The sequence below is a fragment of the Atractosteus spatula genome, chromosome 28 (genome assembly GCF_055471065.1).
Source record: "Atractosteus spatula isolate fAtrSpa1 chromosome 28, fAtrSpa1.hap1, whole genome shotgun sequence".
Taxonomy (NCBI): Eukaryota; Metazoa; Chordata; class Actinopteri; order Semionotiformes; family Lepisosteidae; genus Atractosteus; species Atractosteus spatula.
The window spans coordinates 4,989,971-5,017,328 of NC_142733.1; the positions used below are offsets into that span (position 1 = coordinate 4,989,971).

Here is a 27,358-nt window from a genome sequence, read left to right on the forward strand (position 1 = left end):
GAGACGTGTTTGTGATGAGCGATGACTGGTCATACAGTCAACGTCCGCGTCCTGCCACGCTCTCGGTGAGAGAGTGAGAGAACGCCGTTTTCATTGCAGTGTGCCGTTAGCACAGATCGTAGCACACAGCTGTAGCCTGTACTGACTGTGGGGTAGGTACTTCTGCCTCGCCTGCAAGCCTGTCACAGCCGGACAAACAGCCGCTCTGCTTTTACAGAGAGCGTGCTTGGAGAGAAAGGTTTAGAATCGAGGGGCTGGGTTGATTCTCTCTCTTCTACATTCCAAATTACGGACAAATGTAAATAGATCGACTAAAATATATCATAATTGATGCACCACAAATGGAGTTTAGAACAAAAGTTCAGGAGGTATGACAACAACAAAGCTCAATCAGACTCAGCGGTCAGTAATTAGCAATTGCTCCTGACAATCCATTCCTCTCCCAAAGGCTATAAATACCTACGCGATCCCTACCTCTCTCTCTTGCACATCCCTTGCATCCTACCTCCACCCCATCATACCTAGACAGAGGACAGCCAACAGATCTTGAGCCTTTTACCCTAATACTTTGTATTTTCCTCTTCTCTCTGCCCACCTGGTCACCCGTGTCTGTACAGTACTGTCCACCGCTATACAAATCTGTGAAGTGCTCTACGGCCAACTGTTATGGAAGGAGTTATGCAATAATAATCAAGATTGGTTGACAGCCTCTAGTTATTTGATTCACAGTGAAAAACGTTCTGGAAAAAAAAAAAACTATACAAGCAAGTTGACCTTCATTACTCAAATAGAAGTTTGTTGAAAGCAGAGGGTTCACTAGGGCGGTTGCATACAGGTGAAGATGACATCATTCTAGGAGACAAACACACGCCCAAGCTGGATAACTCACGTCCCAGCAAGCAAAGTGCAGTTTCAGCAGTGCTTCACTTATTATTGACCTACTAATGTATTGGTTTTTGAAAGACCAAGTGACCCAAAGTGAACCAAGACAAACGGTCAAACGTAGCGGGAGAGAAACTCGTCGTGTCAGGTGGCGTCACTATATCCATAACTTTAACGTCTTTTTAGCTGAATAGCATCATTAGAAAACTGAAAGAAGACTTCACACAACACTATGGAAATTGAAACTTTATGAAACTACAATGAGAAAGGAGGCAGACAGACATCAATACGTGCACTTTTTTCAACTAACTTGTCTGATTGCTTTATATAGAGTAAAAATCTCAGGAACCCAAAAAGTGACCTTTTCTAATGGCTGAAAAATGCTTCACTGCGAGCTCCTGTTCGGGGGAGGTTTTTTTTGCCAAAGTCCAGACTCAACACCTCACTTTTTGTTTTTTGTCCTGAGGGCAGCAGCCTGAACAGGACTATTGTCCAGTATCATCATCATCATCATCACCATCACAGATCCGCATCCTTACTGTTTGAAAAGGAGCTGCTCCTTCCCTTCTGTGGCAGGAAGACTCCTGGTACTTTTAATAAACCCTGTGATCGGAATTCTAGAATGCTGCAGCGGTCTTAATCGCGTTGCTCTTTTGTTTTCCCTCAGGAGGAGAATTATTGCATCAATCTCAGTTTCACAGTCCAGAGCTGAGTCATTGCATCAGCACGGGTTCAAAGCTCAGAAGGCAGTATGAGCCGTGTCATTCCGTATTACTTCACTTACACAATGACGAGGGGGAGGTGAAACCGCTAGCTGCAATTCAGGTTTCTCAGTGCAGCGAGAGTGAGCTGTCAGCTCATTCAGAAAGTCTGGGGGAGCTGTATTGTTGCATTAATTGAGTTCCAAGGTCGGGGGTAGCGAAGCTTTATTAGTCCAGTAGTCTCACATGCCAAGATGTGATTGTGGCACAAATTGAGTTGCTCAGTCCAGTGGGGTGTTAGAGTCACATGAGCTTCCTTTCACAGTCTCTGGGGGTCAGTGGAGTTATTCTCACTCAGTATGACACAGCAGTGGAAAGGGAGTTGCTTCAGTGCGGTCTCAGCAGTGCTGGGGGGGGGGGGGCTGCGTCATTGGCGGTCCAGTATCACAGTTTGCAGCCGGCAAGGTGTCTTAATTCTGCTTCTTCTCCTGGTTGGTCTGCCCCTGGGGCACATTCTTCATGAAGAACTCGGGGTGCCGGTGGCAGCGCCAGGCCAGCAGCTGGGGCCCCAGAGCAAACAGCAGGTTGAGCAGCAGCACAGGCCACCATGTGTCCTCTGGAACCCGGTACGTGAAGGGGGTTCTGGGATGCAGAGACGCGCCAATGTGGGACCACTGGGCCTGGGAGAGAGAGGGGTGGAGGTGGAAGAAAGGGGACATGCTGTCAAGTAGCCATATTATTAACACAGCTCACTAGGGTCTATTGCCGTTGTAGCAGTTTAATTATGGAAGTTTCTCCTTATTCCACAGTAAAACCCACTTTGATGCATTACAAGAAGACAGAAAACAGCATGGGGTATTAAAGAAGTAATACAGAAAATGGTAAGACTGAGGGACATGTGCCAGCCCAGGCAAATTAATCAATTTAATAGGCAACTGCTTTTTGCTTATTGTAAGGCTAATGTGATCCAGATTAGTTACATTTAACTCTTGCAAAATACAGTTATAAGAGACTGTAATTCTGATATGTGCTGTTTATACTCTGATGTGAAGGCAGTCCAAAGGCAGTGTCGCATTCCCCTTAGCTGCAGCTGTTCTTAGTATCAGCAGCACTATTGCATGCAAAAAGGAAGGGAGGACTCGTTACTGCCCTTTCCGACACACTGATGAGGAGCGCAGGCTTCCTCGATGGTTCAGCCCCCATGCTGAGTGGGACGGGGCAGAAGACACCGTGTTTAAGCACTGTGTTGATATCAAAGGCCTGTTTGATATGGGCAGCCCCATTCCTGAGGCGTGGAAAATAATGAAAGCTGGGGCATAGGATCTTACGCTAAGATCTGAAAATCCGCAGCGGGTTTGATATCTTCTAATGAAGGACAGAGGGAGCACAGCCGTACTGATCTTTGTGTGCTGTTAATGCAAATGGCACTGAGTCCCGCACCAGGAGAAACACAGGCATTAACACGTTCGTCTTGTTCCCTAACTAGATGAATGAGCTGAGAAGTTCAAACAGTCCATTTCTGTGCCAGGGAGAGCCCAAGTCAAGGCTGCCAAAAAGCCTTTATAATAGAGACTCTTATTAGATAGCAGAATGCATTCTCCATTATAAAGTAGTTAGGCTGTGGCCTCAATAATGGCCTTAGGAAGAAATGAGTTGTGTGGGTGTTGTGGTTTATCTTATTACAAGCAGTTTGACTCAGAGTCTCATTTAAATAATGCAGGATGTGGAAGCTGCGCAACTGATTGTGGTCTGTACCTGAGCTACTCCTCCTGCAAAGAACAGTGTCCAGTCCAGCATCCAGGTGCAGCCAGGTTTCACCAGCCCGTAGGTGAACACAGCAAGCATTGGCAGGCCGTAGAACAGGTACAACAGCATCTGCAAAACATCATAGGAGCTCCTTTTGGACATGGTGTATTTGAAATACAGGCACAAACACTCTTATAAGACATTAATATACAGCACAGGTGGCAAAGCATCTATGAAGAAGTCCTGGGCATGCATCCTGTTGAATGCACAGAGCTTAAAGGGTCTATTTACTAGCAAAAATACTGTACTACACTAGAAATTATCATGGGGGGGTGCTACAAAATACACTTTTCTCCTAAATGGAAATAAAGTACATAACATGACAGACAAGTTTGTTCAAGTGTAGAAGTGTAACAAAAATTAGAAGCATTTATTATTCCAAAGTTACAGGATAAATCTCTTGTTTTATACTCACTTCAGAAGGAAAGCTAGTTTCCTACAGAACACAGAGCTCATGAAAGTGTCCTTGCAGTGGTGTTGCGCAGCTCTGACTTACAGCGCGGGATCAACTGTCTCCTTTTGTTAATCGGCATCAATCATTAAAAAGGGGCAGCGGGCAGAGAAGCAGAATCCAGAAAGCGTGTCCTCTACAAAACACACCTGACCCCCCCCCCAGCCCTGCGTCTTGCTGATTGAGATCCCATTACTCATGGCAAGGATTAGCTTATCAACTGCTCGCTGGTTCATTCCTTGCTGATCGATGGCACTCCACGCTGCCAGGAAGCCAGCCATAACAAGGACTTTTGATAACCTATTGACTCAGCCAGCAAGAAAAAACACTAAAACAAAACGCAAGGCCCTGCATAAAATAAAGACAGGGCAGCTCGTGCCGTCAGCCAGATCGCAATGTGCTGCAGAAAGACGGATGGCGCCCATCACTGTCACACTGGGCTCTCCTTTAACTTTTCCTCGTTCAGCAGAGGCAGCATTGAGCACGCGAGCAGACAGGCCAGGAGACTAGCCCTGTTGTTTAGGTGCGGCTTGCTGGCTCACTCTCACCGCTGGGAGCTGGGGACCGCGTTCCCTTGTGCGATATGGGAGTCGTCTCAGTGAGCCGGGACGCAAAGAACCCATTGGTGAGTCCAAATTGGGTGCTTACGAACCAACCACCGTATGTTGGTGCCATGGTGCCATTGTGCCAGCAGCCATATCACCCTGCAACTCACAACTGGCAGCCCTACTGAAGCTCAGCAGGTGTGAGCCTGGTCAGTACCTGGATAGGAGACTCCTGGGAAAAACTAAGGTTGCTGCTAGAAGAGGTGTTAGTGGGGCCAGCAGGGGGCGCTCTCACCCTGCAGTCTGCGGGGACCTAATGCCCCAGTATAGTGACGGGGACACTGTTCTGTAAAAAGGCGCCCTCCTTCAGATGAGACGTAAAACCTGAGGTCCTGACTCTCTGTGGTCATTAAAAATCCCAGGGCATTTCTTGAAAAGAGTAGGGGTGTAACCCCGGTGTCCTGGCCAAATTTCCCCCTGGCCTTTACCCATCATGGCCTCCTAATAACCCCCATCTCTGAACTGGCTTCATCACTCTGCTCTCCTCCCCACTGAGAGCTGGTGTGTGGGGGAGCGGACTGATACACCATCCAGGTGGGGCTGCACACTGGTGGTGGTAGAGGGGATCCCCATGACCTGTACAGCACTTTGAGTGGAGTGTCCAGAAAAGCGCTATATAAGCGTAAGCAATTATTATTATATAGCCCAAGAAAGGGTTGAAAATCATGTGGAGCCCAAAGCTAAGGATTTTCCTGATGCTGTTTCCCAGCCTCCCAGGATTTTGTACCAGACTGGTTGCTACATTTTAGGAGCAGCTGCTGCTCACGGTGAGGAACTGGAGGAATGGAGGAATGGAGGAGGAATGGAAGTCTCTTTTTGCGAATTCAAGGTTAACAGGCTCACACTCACCAGAACCTTGGGGAAGACCACTGGATCCTTCAGGTAAGGCTCATACTGATAGATGTAGGTAAAACAGAAGTCCAGGGGACATTCGAGAACAACCTGCGAGACAGAAAGAGAGAAAATAAGAAAGTGAGGGCTACAGACAAATCAATACTCTGCTTCTCTCAGGGTTACATGCATTCAGAAAGTGTCAAGATAACATCTCAGATTTAACTGGAATTGTGCCCCAGTCTCTTCAGGTTAGACAACAGGGTGTACTCGGAAACAGTGAATTTCTGTTCACGTGAGGAGGCAGGCAGATGGGCACATGGTGCCACGGACTCACAAAGCCCCTGAAGATGGCGATGACCATGGCCCACAGGAGGAGGAGCAGCAGTATCATGTCCAGGGGGCGATGGAGAAGCCCTTTTCTCTGTTCTGCTGCAATCTGAGAGAGAAACAGAGTCAACATGCCGCTGGCCAAGCTCCATGGGGGTCCAGTGGGACTGGAGGCTGGAGGTCAAAATCATGTTGCTCAGCAGCCTAAACATTTTGAGTTTTTTAGTTTGGGTACTTTTTCGTATGGCATGAACTGACGGTAACAAAGCAATAGATATTTTTAGAATACCAGCTTTTGTTCTATTTGGAGGTAGTGTCTGTTTTTCTATTTAACTACTGTATGATCACTAAAGTTGTTTTTTTATGAGCAAAACAGATTAATACAAAATGCAGAAACTTCAAAGTGGAAGAAGATCAAATCATAAAACAACAGCACTTTCTCTCACTTTAACTTTAAATTAGGCCCTAGTCCCTTTTAATGCCTCAAGGCTGTCCTATGATCAGCCTTTTCACTCATTGCCCAACCAATGAGAATGATGCGTACTCACTGACTGACTTGCCCAACCAATGAGAATGATGCATATTTGCTGAGTGACTCATTGCCTACCCAATGAGGAAAATGCATTCACCTGGCCTACCACCCAATTAAACAGCCCAAAGAAACCAGCCCTCCAACTAAAATAAAGTAAATTAAAGCTTGTGGCAGTTTCTTCCTGCTGCATCCCACTAGTCCTTTATCAACGAAGACTGCACTCAAACAGACTCTTGAGTTCTCCACTACTTCTTTGCCTTAGGAAAGAAGATGGGAATCTAATCGCTGTGATTTACCGTGTCCGCGGGGATAATGGGCAGCTCCCTGGGCCGGTGGAACAGTGTGATCGCCGCCCACATGGGCACAAGCACGTAGGGCACATTGAGCAGGAAGGCCGGACGAATTTCAGAACCGTATTTCCCTGGGGGAAGAGACGGAGAAGGTTAGTCACACTGGAGAGTTGGACCGTACGCTTCTGACACTGTGTGTCATTCAGAGTTTGATCGGATTATTTTTCCTTGACCCTGCGGCTCCGTGCCCAAGATCAGGGGCGCAATGTTTTCCTTACCAAGGACGATTCCTGGCACGAAGACGATCATGTTGACGAGGAGCGAGCCTATCCAGAACAGCCCCACGCTGCGGTACGGCTCCCTGCGGGGCAGCAGTCACAGAGTCACTTCAGTTCACTGTCACACACATTGTCCTGGGTTAGACAGCTGCCCTTGTGAGCTCAAAGGCAGCCCTCGTTCTGTGTGTGTGACAAACGCTTTCACACCACTTTCTTCACCAGCAGTAAAAAACATCGCACATCCATTTTCTAACCTCTTCTTCCAGTACAGGGTCATGAGGGAGCTGGAGCCTATCCCAGCAAGCAATGGGCACAAGGCAGGGTACCCCTGGGTCGGGACACCAGTCCATCGCAGGGCACACACACACGCACACACGGACCAATTTTCCCAGAAGCCAATTATCCCACCAGTATGGCTTTGGACTGTGGGAGGAAACTGAAGCACCCAGAAGAAACCCACGCGAACACAGGAGAAAAATACAAACTCCACACAGACAGCACCCCAGGTCTGGAATTGAACCCGGTGCCCCAGCGCTGTCCATTAATAAATGTCATGCACTTTTTTTTCTTAGAAAAATGTCAAAAGTAGATCAGAATGCAGCGTGTTAGGTTACCAGGCCTGGAAAAGGTATTTTTGTTTAAATTGTGAAATCGCCAATCATTTTTATTTTCATTCCCCTCCAAATTGGAATCGGCAGCCGTGTGCGACTGCTTTAAAGTGTCACTTGGGAGAGAACGAGACATCTGGCCATGCTCCTCCAACCTGATCCACTGCTGAGCCAGATGCCATTTGACACACCGCAAGCCCCACGGCGCCTGACAGGAGAGGCAGCGCTAGTTAGAGGAGTGGTCTCATTCGCGCCCCCTGCTGGCCTTCCGGTGTCGCTGTTTGCCAGGATACCAAAGGGATCCCGGCCCCCTCATTGCGGTAAGCAAGGGGCGGAGCTTCTCCTCTAGCTGCAACTCAGCTAGTTTTTCTGAGACAAAGCGCTCTGCAAATAACACATTGTTCTAACTTTCTAGCCTTGTGTACCTACTTGTTTGCCACTCTCCTCACCATGACGAGGTAGAGGAAGTAATGCACTGTGCCGTCCCAGTAGCACATCATTATCCCAAAGGCTGTGCGCAGATAGGGCTCCCCCTGCCAACAGAGCACACAACACAACACATTGCTGGGAGCTGCAGTACCGGCAGAACAGCCGTCTGTGAGTGGCACTGGTGATGTGCAAAGGTACGGATTTTGGACTCTGCACTGCGCTGGGCCGGTAGAAGAATAGGTATATGTTAAGAACAATAAGAACAAGCAATTTATTTTGAGATAAAATAAGCCACGACATACAATTTTGCATTGGTCATATTCTTGATGTGTTCAAGAGAAGTGTCCATATGAAATAATTCTCAGTTGCATGGAGAGCAGAATGCTTGTGTATACTGTAGATATATGACCTGTACCTTTAGTTCTACAAAGGGAAAACTGTACACAGTGTTTATGTATAAGAGCATGTGGAGATAATACTGGTAAACAGGGGTAAGTAGTGACCCTAGGTGTGGAACTGACCTCCTTCATGTAGAACTCCATGAACCCAGACACATAGCCATCCTCTTCTGCAGCGATAATGAGATCAATGACGCAGGTGAAGGAAAACACTGCAAACACTAAGAGAGGAACACAAGGCATTAGGATGTTCCTTATCCCTACTGATCATCAGGTCAATGCATCAGGATCTAGGATCCTATTTCAGTTTAGGATTGTGCTAGTCTATACAACAGTTTTGGCTCATTGCAGTGAACCTCTATCTAAACGACCAGTACACATTTGTTATGCAGATTTCCTAGCCAAGCGGAGGAATGCTTCTGCTCCTTATTTCTTGTGAGGCATCTTGTCTCATGAAAAGTCTTTGGCACATGGTGTAAGCGAGGGCTGCTGGGAAATCCCGAGATATTTATCGATTCCAGGGCCTGAGGAAGGAAAGGCAGTACATTCGGTCGTGTGTTTGTGCTTTCACCATGGTAATTAAATCTGTAAATATTAATGAAACACAGACCTCTTCCGCGCTGTCGACATATGTAGCATATATTAAGAAAAAGAAAAGATTCTCTAAGGATCAGGAGTGTTAGAGAATGGGGCACAGATGGTGTTTGATTGCTGTGAGCTCCTGTATGTAATCATCCGTCTGCAGACGCAGCATGGAGAATTTTGTTTTATAAGCTGCTGAAACCTGCACAACTGTGGCAAGCAACGCGTTAACACCCTCGAACCACAACGCCCCCCCCCCCCCCCCCCACACACACACACACACACACACACACACACACACACACTCCCCCCCCACCTTGTCTGTATATAAACTTTTGCTTCTAACCAGTTATTGATCTCTCTGCTGTGGAAAAAGATAATGATGTCTGCAAGCTGTCAGGTTTGAAGGAGATTTATACTGGGGGCTGCGGGCTGAGTTTTCCTAATGCCTCCCGCTCGGACCTCAGGTTAAAAGCGCTGCTGTGGTGAAAAGGCACTTTTCAAAGTCGGAAAACATCCTCGTGTTGCAGGGCAGGAGCTGGGGGAAAGAAATGAAGGGAGGAAGAGAGAAAAATCCACTCGAAGACATAGGGCAGCAGAGACGGAGATAGATTGGCCATGTGCGGACATGAATGCTGCAGTGTCTTCTGCCTCCAACTGGTTTCTGTGCTGCCATTTTAAAGGTACAGCTTCCAGTCTCGCCAGCTCTCCTCGGCTTCTCTGTAATCCCAGAGCAGCCTGTGTGCACCACTGATCCGGCCCATTTTTATTCCACTTCGTTGGTGTTTGCCTAACTAAGTACTCCCTTTGTAACATGGTGTGAGATTCTTATTAATGCTCTGTGTGTGCTGAGGGTCAGTGAATGTGAAGGGAGGGTAATTCTAAAGGCAGAACACGGCTCTGAAGCTCACTGGTGAAGTTGCAGAAATGCAAGCCAGTTTGCTGCACAGCATAAAGCCTTTGAGAAACTTGTAAATCATTTTGCACTATCCTGGTGGATAAGCAGCAAAAAGCAGAGAATTGCCATTGCAGAATAAGAAAGAATAACTTGATCTACTGTTTATACACTATATCCCTAAGGTATATTTTAATCATGTGTAGTCTAGACCGCATACAGTGTAGAAACAGTTCAGCAAACCCCTTTTTCCAGAGTTTCGGAGGAAGGGAAGGAAAAGGCTCCTGTAACAAAGGAAAGCTTCTGTGTGTGACAGACAGATATGTGGAAGCATAATGATTCAGCTGCTCTCCAGGACAGCAATGTTAATCCAGCACACAGCTCAGTTAAGCTTCAGGTAGATGGGGGGACAGGGGTTACAGTTTATGAAGTTATGGCTTCGGTGACCTTCAGTTCTGACCTGCAAAATGGTGATGAGTTTGTGCCAATGGGAAGATCAGATTGGCTATAGCAAGATTTCTTTTTAAGGAAGGATGATAAACCCTGAATTACGTTTCCTCGAAACACTGCAGAGAAGCTTTTTCAGAGTGTGACCACTCCTGCCACACAAAATGAAAAGAAAAGAACTTAAAATGAACAAAAGCATTACCATGAGGAGCGTGGCCAAACCTGAAATTGATTTCACCCTTCATAAGAGGAAGAAGCACAGGTTTGTGTGGAGAAGGGGGTCAATCTTAAACGTCAAAAAGCAGGGAGCACTCCATCAGTAGAACTCGACATACAGCAAGACCACATGACTGATGAATTTACACTCTCCCCTGATTGGCCGAAGGCAAAATGTTGCCGGAAAACATTTCTCAAAAACAGAGAACAATTCTACACCTTGCATCTGGAAACGCAACCAGCATTCAGGATGCTTGAATCATGTTTTCGGAGTTTGCAATGAAATCACACCATCCCAGTGAATTTATAGACTTAATCCAGATTATTGCTCTGAGGAAGCTGAGACAGATGTAGACTGGAAGTAGTGCTAAAGACTGAGGAACTGTTGCCTGAAATATACATTGCTCAACAGGGTTTTTAGGTTCATAAAAAGACAAAGGAATATTGACTTTAGAAATGAAAATGACTTAAAATGAATTATTGTTTCCTTTAGTGACTTTGGTTGTAGAAGAAACAACATCTTTTGCATGAATGAGGTTTGTAGAAAGATGGGTTTTGCAGAGATGGAGGTTCACTGTGCATCGATCCCGGTTAAGAGCTCTCAGGGCTATAATCAGGACTCATTTTCAGCACTGTGCACTAATGTTCATTGATTGAAAGAAGACAAGCGAAGAAACATTTGAAGCCAGTTGAGCTTTCTTTTAATGTTCCTCCAGTTACTGCTGTGTTTCGATGTAACCCTGTTACCATGGTACCAAACAAGCCAACTTTGGGCATATGACAGTACTCACCATAGAAGAGGGGGTCTTTGGGTGAATTATTGCGGACTGAATAGTAAACCAGAACATACAGCATCACCAGCACAGCCGCGCCGATTCCCAGGATGGATACAGGACTGAAAAAAAGACACATCCTCAATTAGCTGCTTCATTTATTGACATGGTTTCTAATTTGTTTTCCCCCTCCTTCCTCCTGCGGAGCTACTGCTTCATGTTTTAGTTCCTCAAGTGGATGAGATTAGATAACCACTGAATCACAAAATATGCACTGCTGTACAATTAAAATGCGACATCAATAGCGCTGTGGCCACACAGTTATTTATATTTTAAGCATGAGTCAATTTGTTTGATGACTTCAGTCATATGATTTCCCCAGAGAGCGAAATAGCGAGCCCCAGTTTCTATGATGTTTCAGATGAGTTAAAAATGACAAAATGGGCTGATCACGAACCTCGAGACACAGATGTTTAAAAAACACGTGTTAAATGACACAGAAACGGCAAAAGATGCAACGGTGCCCTGCTTGAATACAGAAGATTCAGTTGCTACTGCCATGGTTGGAGGTTTCCCATCTGTGAGAGGAGTTGCATGCAGAATGAGACGTTCTCTGCAAGGGACCGAGCACTTCCTGGAAGGAAAGCAGGGGGGCGCCACACCAACTCAGGACTGCCACATCTGCTGGATCCACCTGCGCAACTCTTTTCGGAGTTAGCTTCCAAATCAGGGTCATGGGAATCAAATGAGCATCCCCCACTGCTCTGGAGCCGTGTGCGCCACAATTCTGCTTCCCCTCGTCATGCCTTCACATGCTACAGCAGAAAATCAGTTCCAGCCTATTTCACCACGGGATCGGTACTTCTGCACATGTTGGACTGGGGTCGAAACTGTCCTGTTGTGTAGCCAGCAAAGGACACAACTTTGACATAAAAGGACCCCTTACCTCACATCACATTATATGCGATTGGATGGTATATTGCTCTAGGAAATAACTTTCGTTTTTGTAATAAAAATAACTAGGAGGGTGGGAGAAGGGGTTTACAAAAGATTGTAATTAAGTCCTAGGCTTAAAAGCAAAAATATTTTAACTTCTGGAGAGTCACTCTAAATGTTTTTCAGCGCGGCTTTAGCAACAATGTGTGCTCGAAACGATCATTCAAATGACAGAAAATAAACGAAGCAACAAGGAGAGGGAAGATCCGCTGATGCACTTTGCAAGGTATGAGACACACAACAAAAGCACCTCAGTGTTGATGTCAGCTAGATCTTCAAGGTTAAAGAGCCAAGCGCCCGAGATGGCACTCTTCTATCTCACTACCTTGCGGCGCTGAAGGATAAATACATTTTCTGAGCTCAGCTAGTGTCAAGATCCTTGTTTTTTTTAAAAAAAAGAACAACTCCTTTTTTGCAGCTTGTCCTCAATGGGCTGATACTGCCCGGGGCGTCTGTCTCCTCTCATTCAGAAGCCTGAAGGAGGGGAGAGACAGCTGCTTGCTGCCTCTGTAGCACAGACGGAGCTCTACTGCCTAGTCCTCTGTGCTGGCTTGCGCGGGGCTCATTTACACATCTGTGTCTGTGCCCGGGTCCTGCTACGGCTGGTCCCTTACCGCGCATTGCCCTGGGGTCAGCTGCTGGCGGCTAGCTGTTTCCATTAGCTTGAAAGTGAGCGTGTGAAGTCAGCCCGGGTAGCCCTTTAGTCTTTCAGAGGAGATGGAGCCCGCTGGCTGGGTTTAAAAGGTGCCACCCCAGGTGCAGATGAGGAAGGAGTTATAAGCCAGGATCTGGGAGCTGGGCATGGAGTCCGTGGGCAGGACATGCTATTGTCTAATCCCTCAACCAAGACAACAGCACTGTGCTTGAGACCGAGATGCAGGAAAGCTTTTAAAATGCACCACAAAATGACAACCGAGCAAAGCTTTACTGCTAGAGCTGTAAAATCCACCGAGAGCGGACAATTAAAATTTGTAGTGCCTAAGTGCCAGCAAATTTCCAGAATACAATGTGCAAAAAAGTTTAAGCTAGTAACCAAAACACCCTGCTCTCACTGATGGTTATTAAATGTGTTATCAATGTGCAAATGCTTCAGTTTACCGTGACAAATGAGCCTTTTTACACCAGACGTGTAAGCTCTAGTCAGGCATGACAGTGACTACAGGAATCTGATGTGGGTATCGTGAAAAACTATACTGGCATGTGCTGATTTTTTTTATATACAACAGATTTAAGCATTTACATTCCTGTCTTTTTCAAAGGTCTAAGGAGTGACATTCCCTCGCCCCATTCCCAGCATCCCCCATCCAAGCTCCATGTATAATACAGGGGGCACGAAGGCAAGGAACCTTTGGAAAAGGCAAGGAACCTTTGGAAAAGGCAAGTCTGGCTCAGTTTCCTTCCATGCTTCTGGGATGGGCAATGTCAGTGTTCAAGACGGAACGGGGGTTTTGCTGCCTGCCTCTGGCTGCCTTTATTCCTGAAACCAGATTTTGTGCGTGGGTGTATTTCTGTGGGCGGCGCACTGGCCTAGTGGTGAGCATTGCTGCCTCGCAGCGCTGGGGCCCTGGGTTCAATTCCTGGGGTGCTGTCTGCATGGAGTTTGCATGTGCTCCCTAGTTGCTCTGGTTTCCTCCCACGGACCAAAACAATACAGGATTGTTCATTGCCTTCTGGGAAAATGGGCCTGGTGTGAGTGTGTGGGTGTGTTTGTGTTTATGTCTGCCCTGTGATGGACTGGCGTCCCATTCAGGGTGTATCCTGCCTTGTGCCCAGTGCTTCCTGGGAGAGAGTCTGAGGAAGATGATGTGTATTACTGTATGTGTGTGTGTGACAACTGACTAATGCCCAGTGGCTTTAGGTTTTCTGTTCAGGGAAGGAACTCGATGTTTTGAAATGCACCAAGCTGCTTCGCAGTAACTACAGGAATGCAAAGGTCTGCAGGATAAGCTGATGTTTGGAAAACATCTTCCCTATTGCAAATTACACACCCACTGGGCCACAACTGGGAAAACACTGCCGGCAATAAAGCGAATCAGAAGCGTGCCTTTCCTCGCTCCCTGCGAGCACAAGCCAAAAGCAGCTTTCAGCACAGCGAGAACCAGTTCGAGCTTTTGATTTCCTCACATTTAATCAGCTCTCGAGAAAGGAGGTTAGGGCCACTGCCATTCTCCCTGCCTAGCAGAGGAAATACCACGTCTAGCAGGAGTTTTGTACAATCTGGACAGCTTATTGTACTGACAGACCTTTCATTCATTTATTTTTTGCTCTTGGGATTAAACATTGACACAATTAAGTGCTTTTTGCGCACAGGGTAATGCCTTTCAGTATTATGAGGAGATATACAAGATTACATGAATGATTGTGCAGGAAAACACTGTAGATAGCCTACCGCTGTAGTACTGGATGTTTAAGGGAAGAATAATATTACAATTAGTATGTTGTTATAGTAATAGCAATTATTCTAGGAATATTATCATGTAGAATAAATAATAATATTGTATATACTGTAATTGGAATATATAAATATAGTGTACTGTATATACTATCATTTATACAGAATAATGGATTCGGGGGTGAAGCTGCCCTCAGCATGTGTAGGCTGCAAAGGATCAGGCAAAGGCTTACTCTGTGCTGAGAGGAAAAGAAAAGGGACACAACGTTTCGTCTGTGGAGCCTTCTCTTCAGGTGCATATTATAGATTCTACAGTCCTGGCCAATTAAAGCCCTCTGTCAGACACTGGGTAATTTCCTCGGAGAGGAAACAGCCCGTCTTAAGCAGCCTTACGGTATTCCTTAGGTTGAGAGATGAAGTACTAGTGACCCCTGGCGGTCTTAATCCATAATGCCCGTAGATGAACTGCTAGTATAGTACAGTGCTACTAAAATAAATTCAGACTCGAGACTAATTTTTATGCCGGATAAAAGGCAGAATTTAGTGACAATCAAATCTTTAACGGGGAATTTCAAACACGGATTATCACTATAAATACGAGCATTCCTTCATCTGATGAGATTTTAAATTATGTCGCCAGAGAGCATAAGAAAACCGTCTCTTACAAATAGGTTTAAATTCAACAAGTCACAATGTACATTATGCGAACTACCACGTTTATGCAAATATGCACGTAAAAATGAATTCATACAATCTGTTAGGTAATTCTGCGCTGAAACGCTTTCGGTCACTTGCATCGTCACAGCAATTTATGGTACAGATGAAGAATTATTTATTACTATTATATTATTATTTATTAATAATCATTTTAGCTGTATCGCAATGTTTGTTTCTTTGCTTCTCTGCAGTACTTAAATCCACTCTTTGTTAATTGTGTGGGGGAAAAAAAGCTGTTTCACGCAGTGTTACCTGAAGGGTAGTATTCCCGAACAGGTTATGTTGCATTATTAAACTCAGCTTCGCATGCAGCAAACAGATTTGAAGATCTGTGGCCCAACTGAAGCGGTGGGCGGTAAGGATTACAACATTGCGGTGGGGGGGAAAAAGATGGCGACCAGGGCAATGTTCTGTTCAGAGAGGGTGCGTTGAAGCGCACTTAATACAGAGAGAAATTCCCAACTTACTCTTGGAGGGATGGCATGTTGTTCATGGCATAAATGACCCCCAGGGAAGACAGCGAGAGGAGAAAAACGCCGATTTCTGAAGGCAGGTTCATCTTTGCCAAAGCCGCGGCACCTGTGCAAAATCACAGCCGGTTTCTCTTGACAGAAAAGCGCAGAAGGGGGTCAGGTGCCCGGAGAGCCGGCGACGTCCGTTGACTGTATCCACACAGACACACAAAAACAAATCAGAGGCAAGGAAAAAAGACCGACGAGTTCACCGACGTTTAAATAAAAAATCGCATTGTGGGGCATGGGAGTTTCACACGCCTCTCCTTCCTCAACTAATAGCCGTGTGTGAGTGACTTGTATTGTAGTTGTTACACAGAGGGGTTGAGCAACTTTCCAGATGCCGCGTCAGATCCTAACACGGCTTAGCTTTCAAAGTCCACAACCTCGACCATTTCGCGATAGCGCCATGCCTCGGTCCGCACAGGTGTGCGACAGGTTACTATCTAGCGCTGATCGTGGGTATTGCAAGATAGGCACGATCACAGAAACGTACCTGGGTCTTCTGTTACAAGAAATGCAATTGCTACAAGTTATCGAAGGATTAGCCAGCTGCAGTTTACAAACACCCGAGGAGTTGGCAAGACACACAATGGACCTTTTTCATTCTGCTTATATAATTTGGAGTCTTTAATGGCGGGTTTACATAATTCATATTTCAAGTGCCAAAATTAAATTAAAAAAAAACTAATCAAAAAATGAGTTCACGATTAAGGAGTAGTGGCTTACGCGGACAAGTCTAATTAGTGGTTATGTGCAAAAATGAACAGGTCTGGTGGACTTATGGTGCTCAGGCTCTGAAATGGGGAGGATTAAATTTACAGGCTCTGGTAACCTGATTCCTGTGGGAGTGGAGCATAACGACTTTGAAGAGTTGATGTTTTTATGTAATATTTATTTGTAATGCCGTGCTTATTTGTACCGTTTCTATGTTTTTGTAAGCCAATGACTGTGTAAAACACCACTGCTTGGAAGCAAAGCAAATCTCCGGGAAGTCAGACAATAAACTATTATCGTACCGTAAAATATTTAGGCGACACCGAACCTCTTTTTTAATCGAAACGCGTTATTAGTAAGCAAAATCATTTCTTTTTGTATGAAAAAGTAGCTCCATTTACTAGTTAAATCCACCAGAGGACGCTCTATTCCTAGCAATTGCCCTGAGAACAATGGTTCTTGGACGCTCCAACTGCAGCATTAATTGGTCCTTTTTCCCCTGGATAGTAACGTAATTCCTGATATAAGCGCCTGTAGATTTAGAACAGGTTCTCGACAACGATGTGCAACGCGGCGCCATAATTGCTATGACCTGATTTCTTTTTAGGAATTACGCGCAAGCGACAAAAGCACCCAACAGCCTTTAAGTTGCCCCGCATCCCGTTAAACCTTTGTTACACGGCTGGTCCGTTTTGAGCACAGAAGGAGCGAGGGGTTGTGAACGTTAAAGTGGAAGTCCCGGGAAGATTCCAGAATGCAGGATTTTGTTTTTAGGGATTGGTTGGAAAACCTCGACAGAACTTGGCGTTGTGAGAGCGCAGGGACATCCTCAGCGCCTTATTTTTAATGTGTCTGGGCGGCTCTCGCTCGGATGCGTGGAAGTGTCCCGCAGTGTGTGGTGTGAGAGGGACAGGACAGCCGCGTCTTTCACAGTGTCAGCCAAGGCCAGACAGCTCCTCCCCCCGCCGGGGAATTCCAGAACGCTGGAAAGGGGAAGTCGAGGTGTGCGGTGATGTCACCAGTTAGTCAAAACACGGTTCACTGGAACCAGCGACTGGGGTTGGATGGGGGGGGGAATTTAAAATTCAATTTAACACACTACCAACAGGTACGCCTTTGGAGCAGAGGCAGTGTGAGATGTGCAATATAAGAAATGGAGTCCAGTCACTTATGGTACAATACAATCTAATGCCGTGTTCATTGAAGCCTGTTAGGGTCACAAGTACCGTCCATCTGTATGTTCACAAATGGAGAAGGAGATCCAATTTCTGTAATCGCTTTATGCTGGGGGGGGGGCACAGAGTCTAACCAAGCAGGCACTTGACAAAAAATGGTACTACACGCTTTGTACCGGTCCACCGCAGGTCTCACACACACATGGACTGTGAGAGGAAAGGGGAGCATCTGGAGGAAATCTACATGGACACGGGCAATACATGCAAACTCCGCACAGAGGGTGCCCCAGGGCCAGTACCCAAGATGTGTGAGGCAGCAGAGCACACTGCCAGATTGCAGTGCCGCCTTCCGGGAGCAGAAACTTTGCTTTCTTAAGACGTCCCCTCACAACTCAGATGCCGTCCCACACAGACGATTCATTTCAGATCCTGGCACGGCGTGCATCCTGAATGTGAGAAAAAGCCGTTTAAAAAAACTGATTGGAGAAGAGATTTCCGACCTGTGCAAACCTCAGAAGAACAGCATTAAAACACAGAGAGACCCCCACCCACCCCAGTCCCTTTTTCCAACTGGACAGCCTCTCCTCCACTGACCTCTGACCTCCAAACCCACCACTTCAGCCACTTCAATTAGTCATTTCTTCTCTCTCCAGGCCCTCGCAGAAATTCTGCGGAGAACAACATTTTATTTCCATAAATGTCCTAGTGCCTACAGGAACAATAAAACAACTCCAACTCCCACAACAGGACCAAGGTTTGTGTTGTGTTTTTCCACACTAGATTCCCACCATCTATTCTAGGACAAGAAAGAAACAACTGTTTTTTTTTTTCAGTACTTCAGAGTGGAAAAAAACGATGTCTGAGGCTCCTTTACACGCAACCGCCAGAGTGTTTGTCAAGGTTTCTGCAAAGGCTCAGTCACAGGGCCAGGGCAGAAGGGACTTTCTGCTCATCAGTAAAGCACAATTCCCCCCTTTCATCGCAGAATTGCTGACTAAACGTTTCAGGAAGCACGGAATTAAATTCAGTGATAGCCTGGGCTTGCAGAGCACAAGACCAGATGACACTAAATCAGAAAAAAAAATTGCAAGTCAGCAAATATAGCACTGGAACTTGATGTGTGGAGAATTTTGCCCTGTGCAACCTCCTCTTAGCTGTCCCGTCTCTGACATTCTCATTATGAGCTGCTAAAAATCAACAAGGCTTGTCTTGGACTGAAAATGTTGAAAGCAGAGGTTGTGCACTATTCACAGATTACTTGGGGCAGAAACTAGGGGCCCACCATTGGAGACCACAGACAAGTCCTTGAGCAGCTTATCCATAGGCTGGGTGGATTGCTATCCCAGCATGCAAACCTTTGCCTGACTGTGCTGGATGTGGGTGTTACGGACACGGCCTGAGATCCGTGTCAGGTCTTGTAGTAGACCCTGTGCGATGCAGTAAGAGCTGGAGAAAACAGGAGGTGTGGTAAAAGGGAACACACAGGGGTTTAATAGTGCACAAAATAATAGTGACAGTCCGTGAGACAGTGAACGGGGGAGACAAAGAACAGCATCCAAATCCAAACGGGTCCAAAGGCAGGTCAGGGGACAGTCCGGGAGTCCAACGGGGAGTAATCCATCCTGGGACGCAACAAGGTTAAAATCCCCGAGAAGGGGGAAAACACGAACACAGACAAAACATGGAGGTCCAAGGGCAATGGGGCGAGATCCTCCAGACCTGGGGCTCAGGAAGCGGGAGGTGTCAGGGATAAGGCCTATGCCCTCAGGAGATGGACGAGATGGTTTCCTGGTGCTAGGCGGGCCTCGCATCCTTAACCTAACGATGAGCCCTGAGGACTGGAGGATCTACACCTAAAAAGGTACACCTGGGGACCTCAGCAACAATCACAGGAACAAGAATGGGAGTAGTGGAGCGCCCTCTAGGGAGGGATGTCAGGCGTGACAGTTGTCCTGTTAGTGAGCTGAAACACCTCCTCCAGTCAAGCCTCACTCCTTTGGGTTCCGCTGAAGGGAATTTCTGGAAGAGGCTGCACCAGGAAGACAACTTTACTGGAAGTAACTGGCTCGTCTCCAGGTCTGACGGTCAGTTTCGCTGCAGGGAAGACAACGGGCAAGATGACAATGGCAGTGAGGGCCTGCTGAACGTTTACTTCGTTTACAGACAAAGAGGAAGTATGACTGCCTTCATAAAGACATGGGCGCTTACTGAAACTCCATTCCTAACCTCCATCTGCATGATTTTTAAGATTGGTGAGCTGCTGTTCTCTATAATATAACAAAAATACTATTATGTATATTAGTAAAAGGTGGAACCATACTGGATATTGTTCTGCTTATCCACTTGTGTTTTATATACAGCATAGCAGTGACAAAACAGGTGTTTTAACTGAATCTTTTTTTTTTAAAGTGGTACAGAAAAAAAAAGGCTTTAAGATACTATTTATATCAACTAAAAAGGGAAAATATAGTAGGACAGCCTGGTTGTAGGGCATGCGTACATTGTAAAACCCAAGTAATTTCCTTTTCCTGTATTAAAAAAGAATGTTTGCCTTTCATGGCTGGTATGAAAACTCAGGTTTGCACATGTTGTGTTATTGACTGTATGGACATGAACTGCAGTGTATCAATTCATCATTCACCTCGCCACCCTAGCCACTTAACTGACAAAATCCGTACACATGCAGACCCCCAGGGCTATGAATATTTGATGAGAACTTGTTCATGTGGACTGATTGCGTCGGAGGAGCTACAATATTGTGTACACTTTCGGTCACTGTGTCGCCGCTCTTGAATCAATCGAGAGATGAGTGACCAGAAACGTCACGAGGCTTGAAGCAGTGTAATAACCCGACCACCCTAATCTTTTAGCCTAGAAGAGAGAAGGCTTCAAGTGGTCCTCATTTAAATATTCAAAGTCTTCAAAGGAACTGACACGCCCAGTTTGAAGACTGGTTGCAAGCCCTTCCACCCCACTTTTCCCTGTTATATATGGCATCTCTCCTGTCAAACCTCCTTCTGGTGTGATCTGGGCCGTGGTGAACAGTGGGAAAGACGCCCTGCCGAGAGTGAGGAACATGGGGGTGTTCAAAGGCATTGAGGTCCCAGACAAGGCAGCAGGGAGCCTGGCCCTGTCCATCACCCGAGAGAACTATCATCTCAGAGATCTGAGGAGAGAAAGGAAGGAGGAAGCAGCAAATCTGTGGAAAACAGAGGGCAGAGGACTGTACCTCAAGAATCTGTGATGTAGATTATCGTGTAAAGGTAAACTGGGATTTGTCCTGCTCTGGAAGTGATGAAAACTGACTTGAAAAAATGCACCAGAACAAGATAAATTATTCTTATGTAACTGTTACCTTGTCTAAACCTAATGAGATGTGTTCATGTATGTATATTAATGTAAACCTTTCTATTTTGTGATTATCTGTATTTATTTGTAAAATGAAAATAAAGTTCTTAAAAATGGAAAAATCGGAGGTCCTGAGAATGAAGAGACAGAGCTACCACAGGACACAAGTGGAAACAGGGAGGTGCATTTAATACTCTGAACAAGGGGTGCTTTTTTACACCACCAGTTGTTGTGTCAAATAGCCTCTTATACATCCTTCCTGATATTCTTATCATGTATTTTTTTAAAAAATAGTCCCAGACTGGATTTAATATCTCCTATGTTACAGAGACCTACGTGTAACATCATTTGTGCATGTTACTTATTAATGCATTATTTCACAAAAGATTTGTATGTTCCGCAACTATTCACCTTTTTATATTATTGTATGATACCGGTAGAGTTATAGAACCTAAAGTCGTACGGTTTCCAGCACCCCATGCAAAAAGCAGGCGCCAAGGTCATTCATTTTCTAATAAACAGCTAAACAGCCCTCTATCATCGCGTTGAACGGATTGCTCAGTAAGCTACTGAAACATCTTCAGACTTCAGAGTCCCCGGTGTTATTCTGAGATAATAACGTCAAAACGTTTTGGTAAAGATATTGAACCTGAGAGAACACGGTTCCATCGGTCGATGCTGTTCTTAAGAATGTATATAAAATCGTTGAGGGCTCTCGATGACTTGTTTAATTCATTATTTGTGTTAAAAAAGCAAATATCCCATACTCCCTACAGTGGGTAGAGAAGTGGTTCCCTTCGCAAAACATCAGAAATTGAGCCAGGAGCCCGCAGGGGGGGGCGCAATTTGGGGGTGTCCTGGAACAAGTCGCAGCCGGTAGATGGTGCATTCTGGAATTCTTTTCTCATGGAGATATCGCTGTAGACGATTAATCCTGCATTTTCATTCACGTCCAGAATTGGACATTTTCTGTGAGATTATGTAGGGGAGTGGAAACCTCAAAGGGAGAGTCTCGATCACATTTTAAAGCGATTCCACGCGTGACGTTCACATGCATGTTGAGACATCGGCGATAGATCACGCTCATTTTGACGTATGTTTCCACATTACCACAGCGACGGATCTGAATGCATAGTATGTGAATGCATACGTTATCCATGAGTCATAAGACACATGATTATGACGTTGGGACAGATGTTACGAAATCTTGAAAAACAAAGGATAAACAGCTCATAACAAGACTCTTGCATTCCATCTCATAAAAGTCCGTTTGCTAAAAACATATATATTTATATTGGACATTGAAACTGTAGGAATCAACCGAGAAGACTTACTTTTCCATATGTAACGTACATATGGGATTCTTATTCGCGCCGTAGTGTCGTGCACAGTACAGTGGACAGTACATAACAAAACAGTAAAATAATGAGTCACAAGAGACCATCAAACACAACATTACCGTTGTAATCAATCAGAAATACTAATTGCACGCACAGTAATATGTACAGTAACAACAATATGTACCGATCACTGTACAGAAGGATTACACTCATATGGTTAAATTAACGGGTATTTTGGATCCTTTGATGTTGAGGCGCAAAAATGTCTGAATGTGTCCCAGATAGTTTAATTTATTACAAGGAATCAGGAACTGGAGCAATACCTTCAGAAATTGCACACCGTAAACAGTGAGCATAAAAAAAAGCTCTCGATAAAAAGAAGACTTGTAAATGTCGAAACAAACTGGACATCCTTTCCCTTGTTGTTAATAGCATGCACTACCTATAATATTTCAGATTTCTTTATAATCGGCTGCGATGCTAACCCAATCCAGGTGAAGACAAACATCACTGCGAGAAACCAGGAGGGTAGTGACGTCACAACGGAAGTATGCCTAAATCAAGATGGCGGCCAAATATCAGGAAGTGAGAAAAACAATCGATGGGAAAAATACTAAATAAAACCCCTGTTTCGGTCGATTAAAATACTGCTATCGTAAAGGACCGCAGCTAAAGGCCATCGGGGGTGATAAAGTTTGTTTATTTTTCACGGTAAGTGTCTTCCGGGTCTCTTAAACGGAGACAAATTATCCCTGCAGTACTTATTAGTGGTCCGGGAAGGCTGAGTAATTATGGGCTCCCCCCTTATTTTCGACTCGGTCGCGACTGTGAAATATCAGAACGTGCCTTTTTTTTTGTCTCGGTGTAGTAGAACACACTTGGCCACGGTAGCACGTCGACGGGAGTAGCTGTTTGCGGATGGGGTCGTGTTTGCGGGGCAGTGCGTGGTGTTTGTTGGGATTGTGCTGTGGCCTCAGCGCAGTGTGTCCGGTCCCTTTGTGTAGAAAAGTTACTGGCGAAAATCGCTGGAGCCGATCGCCCTGTAGCAGCATAGAGAGAGCACAGTGTCGAGGATAGGGACTTGCTTGAGACGGATAGGGTTGAGTTCTGTTTGTTAGTTTCCCCTGTATATCATATTATTATTCTAATTATTGTGTGTACCTCCGTGTAGGTAGTATCTGAAGTTTATCCTAGCATAGGCGCTGTCTCATTAATCTCGGTAAAATACTAGAAGTCTGCGAGGGGTCAGTTTAGGTAGCTGGCTGGTACAGATCGCACCGTCCTTGTGCATGATCTGCACAGTGAACTCTGTAACGAGAGTACTTTTCTGTAAGTCGTCAAGTCGCAGGGGTGAGAGGTACCCATGGATAAAATAAATGCACAGGAATACGATCAGACAGCCTGACTGCGGGGATCATTAATATATTTTGCTTCTCCACTTTGGAAGAATAATTGTTGCCTTTGTTTAGAACTGATTAAAGGTGTGTATTTTTCTTTTTAAACTGCTTATTTGTGCTTAGATTCAGAGCAGGGGAAATAGACATTCCAATAGACATCTCTTTAGAGATGATTATATTTGTAGCTCAAGGCCCGAGGTTTGTTCAAGTATCTAAAAACTTCCAGAAGGCACTGACAAAAGCAGCCTACTGGACATCTCCGGGATCAGCAGTGACATACAGATTAGAGGAGATGAATGGGAACTAAGAGGAAGTGAATTCAAATGACTCAACGGGAGGTATCTCTTTAGATAAACTAGGGTCCTGGGACATAAGTCACCCAATAATGTTGTCAAAGTTCATATGGTTCCTGCTTTCAAGAAGTGTCTGTTGAGTTTCTTTGGTCAAATTTGTTGCTAAGCAGCCAAGAAACAAGACAGATTTATCTTTCATGAATACAGACAGGGTGGGTTTCTTATCCATTTGTGCTAGTCTGGGTCTGCCATAGGTAGGACACATGAAAGAGCCGGGGAACAGGCCTTGTCTTCACCTTGGATGAATGAATATCCTCACCTGCACAAAATATGCAGACCTTAGTTTTCATTTCTTTGTTCATATTTGTAAGAAAATCAATGCCGTTTTGGGCTTTAGTCGGCGCTAAAGGAATTTTGGTGTTTTAGTAAGCTAACGAATTACAAGATGGAAAAGGCATAATAATGTGTAGCGGGATATTTTTTACTCTTATGGTTTCCAAATACTGTTCGATTCTAGTTGAAATCAATGAGACAGGTTATATGAAATAGCTAAAATGTGAGGTGCTTGTAGAAACGCATTTTTTTTTAAAATTGTATCTTAAAGAATGCATAGATGCATGATGCAAAGTCCATTTAAGCGTCTTTTTATGTGTACATGTGTATATGATTTCATCTGGTCTTGAGGCATGTGACTTCACATTCTGCGTGATGTGCCCTGCCTTGTGAATATTTATGATAGCTGTGTGAATAATTTATAGAAAGGGGTTGAATATGTGCCTGATGCGGGCCTAGTAAATTCAATTATTTTGAGGGAGAACAGATTCTGCATTCCGTTAGACATGGAGAGAGGCACGTGCATATACTTAGCTGTTTTTTTTTTGCTGTAGATAGCTGTTGTCTACTTGGGGTTGAAGATGGCGCACTCTGATCAGTGATATTATCCCATTGCAAACTGATGAAGGTTCAACACCAGCTTTTATCCTTACTGAACAGCTTACTGTTGTTGCTTGCAGACTGCAGAGCAGCTATGCCACAAATGTGACTTGAGCTTTGGTTTACTTCACTATACGCCCACTGGCTGATAACTTCTTGTAGATGGTCATTTTTGCAAATACATTTTGATCCCCTAATGCAGCCTTTCTAATAATCCCGATTTCAAACGATTAACATCCCTTTCGGCACAGTGTAAACCGCGAGCGATCAGTGTTGAGCGTGCTGTCGAGAATAACTCATTATTGATTAAGTCTTATGTTGGCTTTCTGGTTTTTGTTTCCATTTTCTCATGCTGCCCGGTGCCTCCGGTTCATGCCAGTCTTTTGCTGAGCTCTGGGTATTGCCAGATACCTAATTCGCTAGACTGTCAATCCTTGGCACACCAACCATGCCTGTTGGCAAGGGATCGGAGTCGCATGCAGATCAATGCAGAGGTTTGTCCATCCCTCGCCTAAGAGGGAGGCAAAGCCTGCTCGGAATACTGTCCTTCTTTAGAAAGGAAAAAATGGCAGTCTGGCACTGCCAGGCTTTGAACTGGTAATGCCCCCAAACATGTGTTTGGCCTTATAAGTCACATGTATGCTGTTATAAAAGAGGTCTGTGTCGAGAACCCCAGCGCCTTCTGTAGGCATTTTTGTTTTGCCATGGTGTCTTGAGACACAAAGGCTTTTAATCACTTTACAGAACCTGTCCTTGTCTGACAGTGATTTTCCTAGTTATTAGGCAGTAAAAACTGGCCATAGTGAGGAATTGTGCATGGCTTATTCTACCAGAAAGCATATTCATTTTTTTTCCCCGGTCTGTGTTTGGTGCTTCACTGTAGTTGATAAAGACATGAATTTAAGACTCGGGTTGTTGCCCAGGAATATGCAGTACGTGTATTAAAGCCTGTTTTGAAAGTTTCGCTTCCCACGGAAGTGAGATTATACCCTTCATACTTTATGTTGAGGTGTTGCTTAGCAATGGTTTCAGTGAGGGGGCAAAATAGAAATTCTGTCAGTCCGGTCTGAAAATGATTCAAGTTATAGGAACACATTTATTTAGAAAGTGCAGTATGTGTGAAATATCTGCATTTTCCTCTAATTGGGTGCATCTGTTTCTCTGAAAAATCATTAATTTTAAGTCTGTGTGATATTTTTGAGTTTGAACATAGAGACCTCTCTAGCAAATAGCATTTACATTACTGGGATTGAAAGAGGAAAGGCAGTACTGATTGTCTTGCGCTACAATCTTAATCTCCGTTTTAAAACACTTATGAATTTTGGGAATCATAATTTCTGAACTTCACTGTAAATCACTAAATTACTCGTAAGTTAGCATTTCTGGAGGACTGAAAAGACATTGTCTGAACAATAACGTGAACTGAAACTAATTTAGGCTCCCTTTTTGCTGTTTTTTTATTTTTTTGAGGGTTAGTTACTGTATATTATTGAGTCATGTGCCTTTTTAATTTCCACATAAAAGCAGAATATAGAATATGTAAATGAAAAAGACATGTTTCACTTCAGGTGAGTTAAAAAAAAAGTTGGAATAATCAGGTGCCTTTTGTTCATTTGTGTTTTTGGAATTAAAGTGATCCCACACATTTTGTGGTTTTTATGAGAATCACTTCACATCGGAACCACTGAGATTTTCATCATCACATTTCGATTTGTATTTGCATTACTTGTGTCTTACATGAAAGGCATTCTGGATGAATATAAAGTTGGATTAAGCCCCAACTTTGTTAAGTAGTTGTTAGTTAAGTAATTGACATTTACTATTTCTGTAAGAATGAGATCCAAGATCTACAGTCATGTAACATAAGAATTAATGTCTTTAGTATCTAAACCAATAAAATCTCTACAGCAGAAACATTGTTTCTCCTTTCTATTTTTGAGCATGGAATTAACCTTTACTTGTTCTATATAATATCCAAGCTATCTGTATAAGAACTCTTGCCAACATGTTTGGAATAAGCATTTGTACACAGACAGAAACTTTCTGTGTCAGCTAATTTTTTATTTCTTTTGTGTATGTATTAATGGGGGAAAAAAAGAGTAAATCAAATGGTTCACTCATGTAGGTCTAATTCTTTCCTTAATGCTTAAAGTGATATAGATTCCTTTCTTTTGGGCTAACGTTGAACAGAAAGCCATTGAGAATCCAGCCCGAACCCTGAAAGTCTGAAGTTTATACTGATATTTTTAAAATTTCCATGTTCAGATGTATTTATACAACTACACCAATTTCTTTTATTTTTTTTTTGTTCTCTTTGGGCATTTTGTGGACTTTCCAAACCCTGCTTTTCAGTTGCATTATTTGTTTTAAGTATGCCTCGCTAATCGCTAAAGACCACACTTTCAAAATATCTCATTTCATGTCTTGGTTTTCAGGGTAAAGGCTTTTTTTTTATAAAGGTTTAGAGCTTGGGGCTTGTGACCC

At 44.5% G+C, this 27,358-nt stretch overlaps 2 protein-coding genes across 2 annotated transcripts in view; one reads left to right on the plus strand and one right to left on the minus strand.

Annotated features, from left to right (window-relative positions):
- Positions 1-1,115: 1,115 nt before the first annotated feature.
- Positions 1,116-15,821, minus strand: tm6sf2b (transmembrane 6 superfamily member 2b). Its single transcript, XM_088907615.1, has 10 exons — positions 15,627-15,821; positions 11,073-11,176; positions 8,265-8,362; positions 7,744-7,847; positions 6,707-6,789; positions 6,435-6,559; positions 5,614-5,715; positions 5,295-5,387; positions 3,339-3,458; positions 1,116-2,263 (listed from the first exon to the last, which is right to left on the minus strand). The coding sequence occupies exons 1-10, from the start codon at positions 15,716-15,718 to the stop codon at positions 2,054-2,056; spliced, it is 1,131 nt and encodes a 376-aa protein (XP_088763741.1). The 5' UTR covers positions 15,719-15,821; the 3' UTR covers positions 1,116-2,053.
- Positions 15,822-22,802: 6,981 nt separating this feature from the next.
- The window catches only part of sbno2b (strawberry notch homolog 2b), a 72,690-nt gene continuing 68,134 nt past the window's right edge, over positions 22,803-27,358 (plus strand). The window contains exon 1 of the mRNA XM_088907531.1: positions 22,803-22,962. The gene's annotated coding sequence lies outside the window, so the exon portion shown is untranslated. The remainder of the gene's footprint in view (positions 22,963-27,358) is intronic.

Coding starts and splice junctions, on each gene's coding strand:
- tm6sf2b (XM_088907615.1), bottom strand. CDS start 15,718: ATGAACCTGCCTTCAGAAATCGGCGTTTTTCTCCTCTCGCTGTCTTCC. Junction 6,790..7,743: donor GTGAGGAGAGTGGCAAACAA/GTAGGTACACAA, acceptor GCTGCCCCGCAG/GGAGCCGTACCGCAGCGTGG. Junction 5,388..5,613: donor TCGCCATCTTCAGGGGCTTT/GTGAGTCCGTGG, acceptor TCTGTCTCGCAG/GTTGTTCTCGAATGTCCCCT.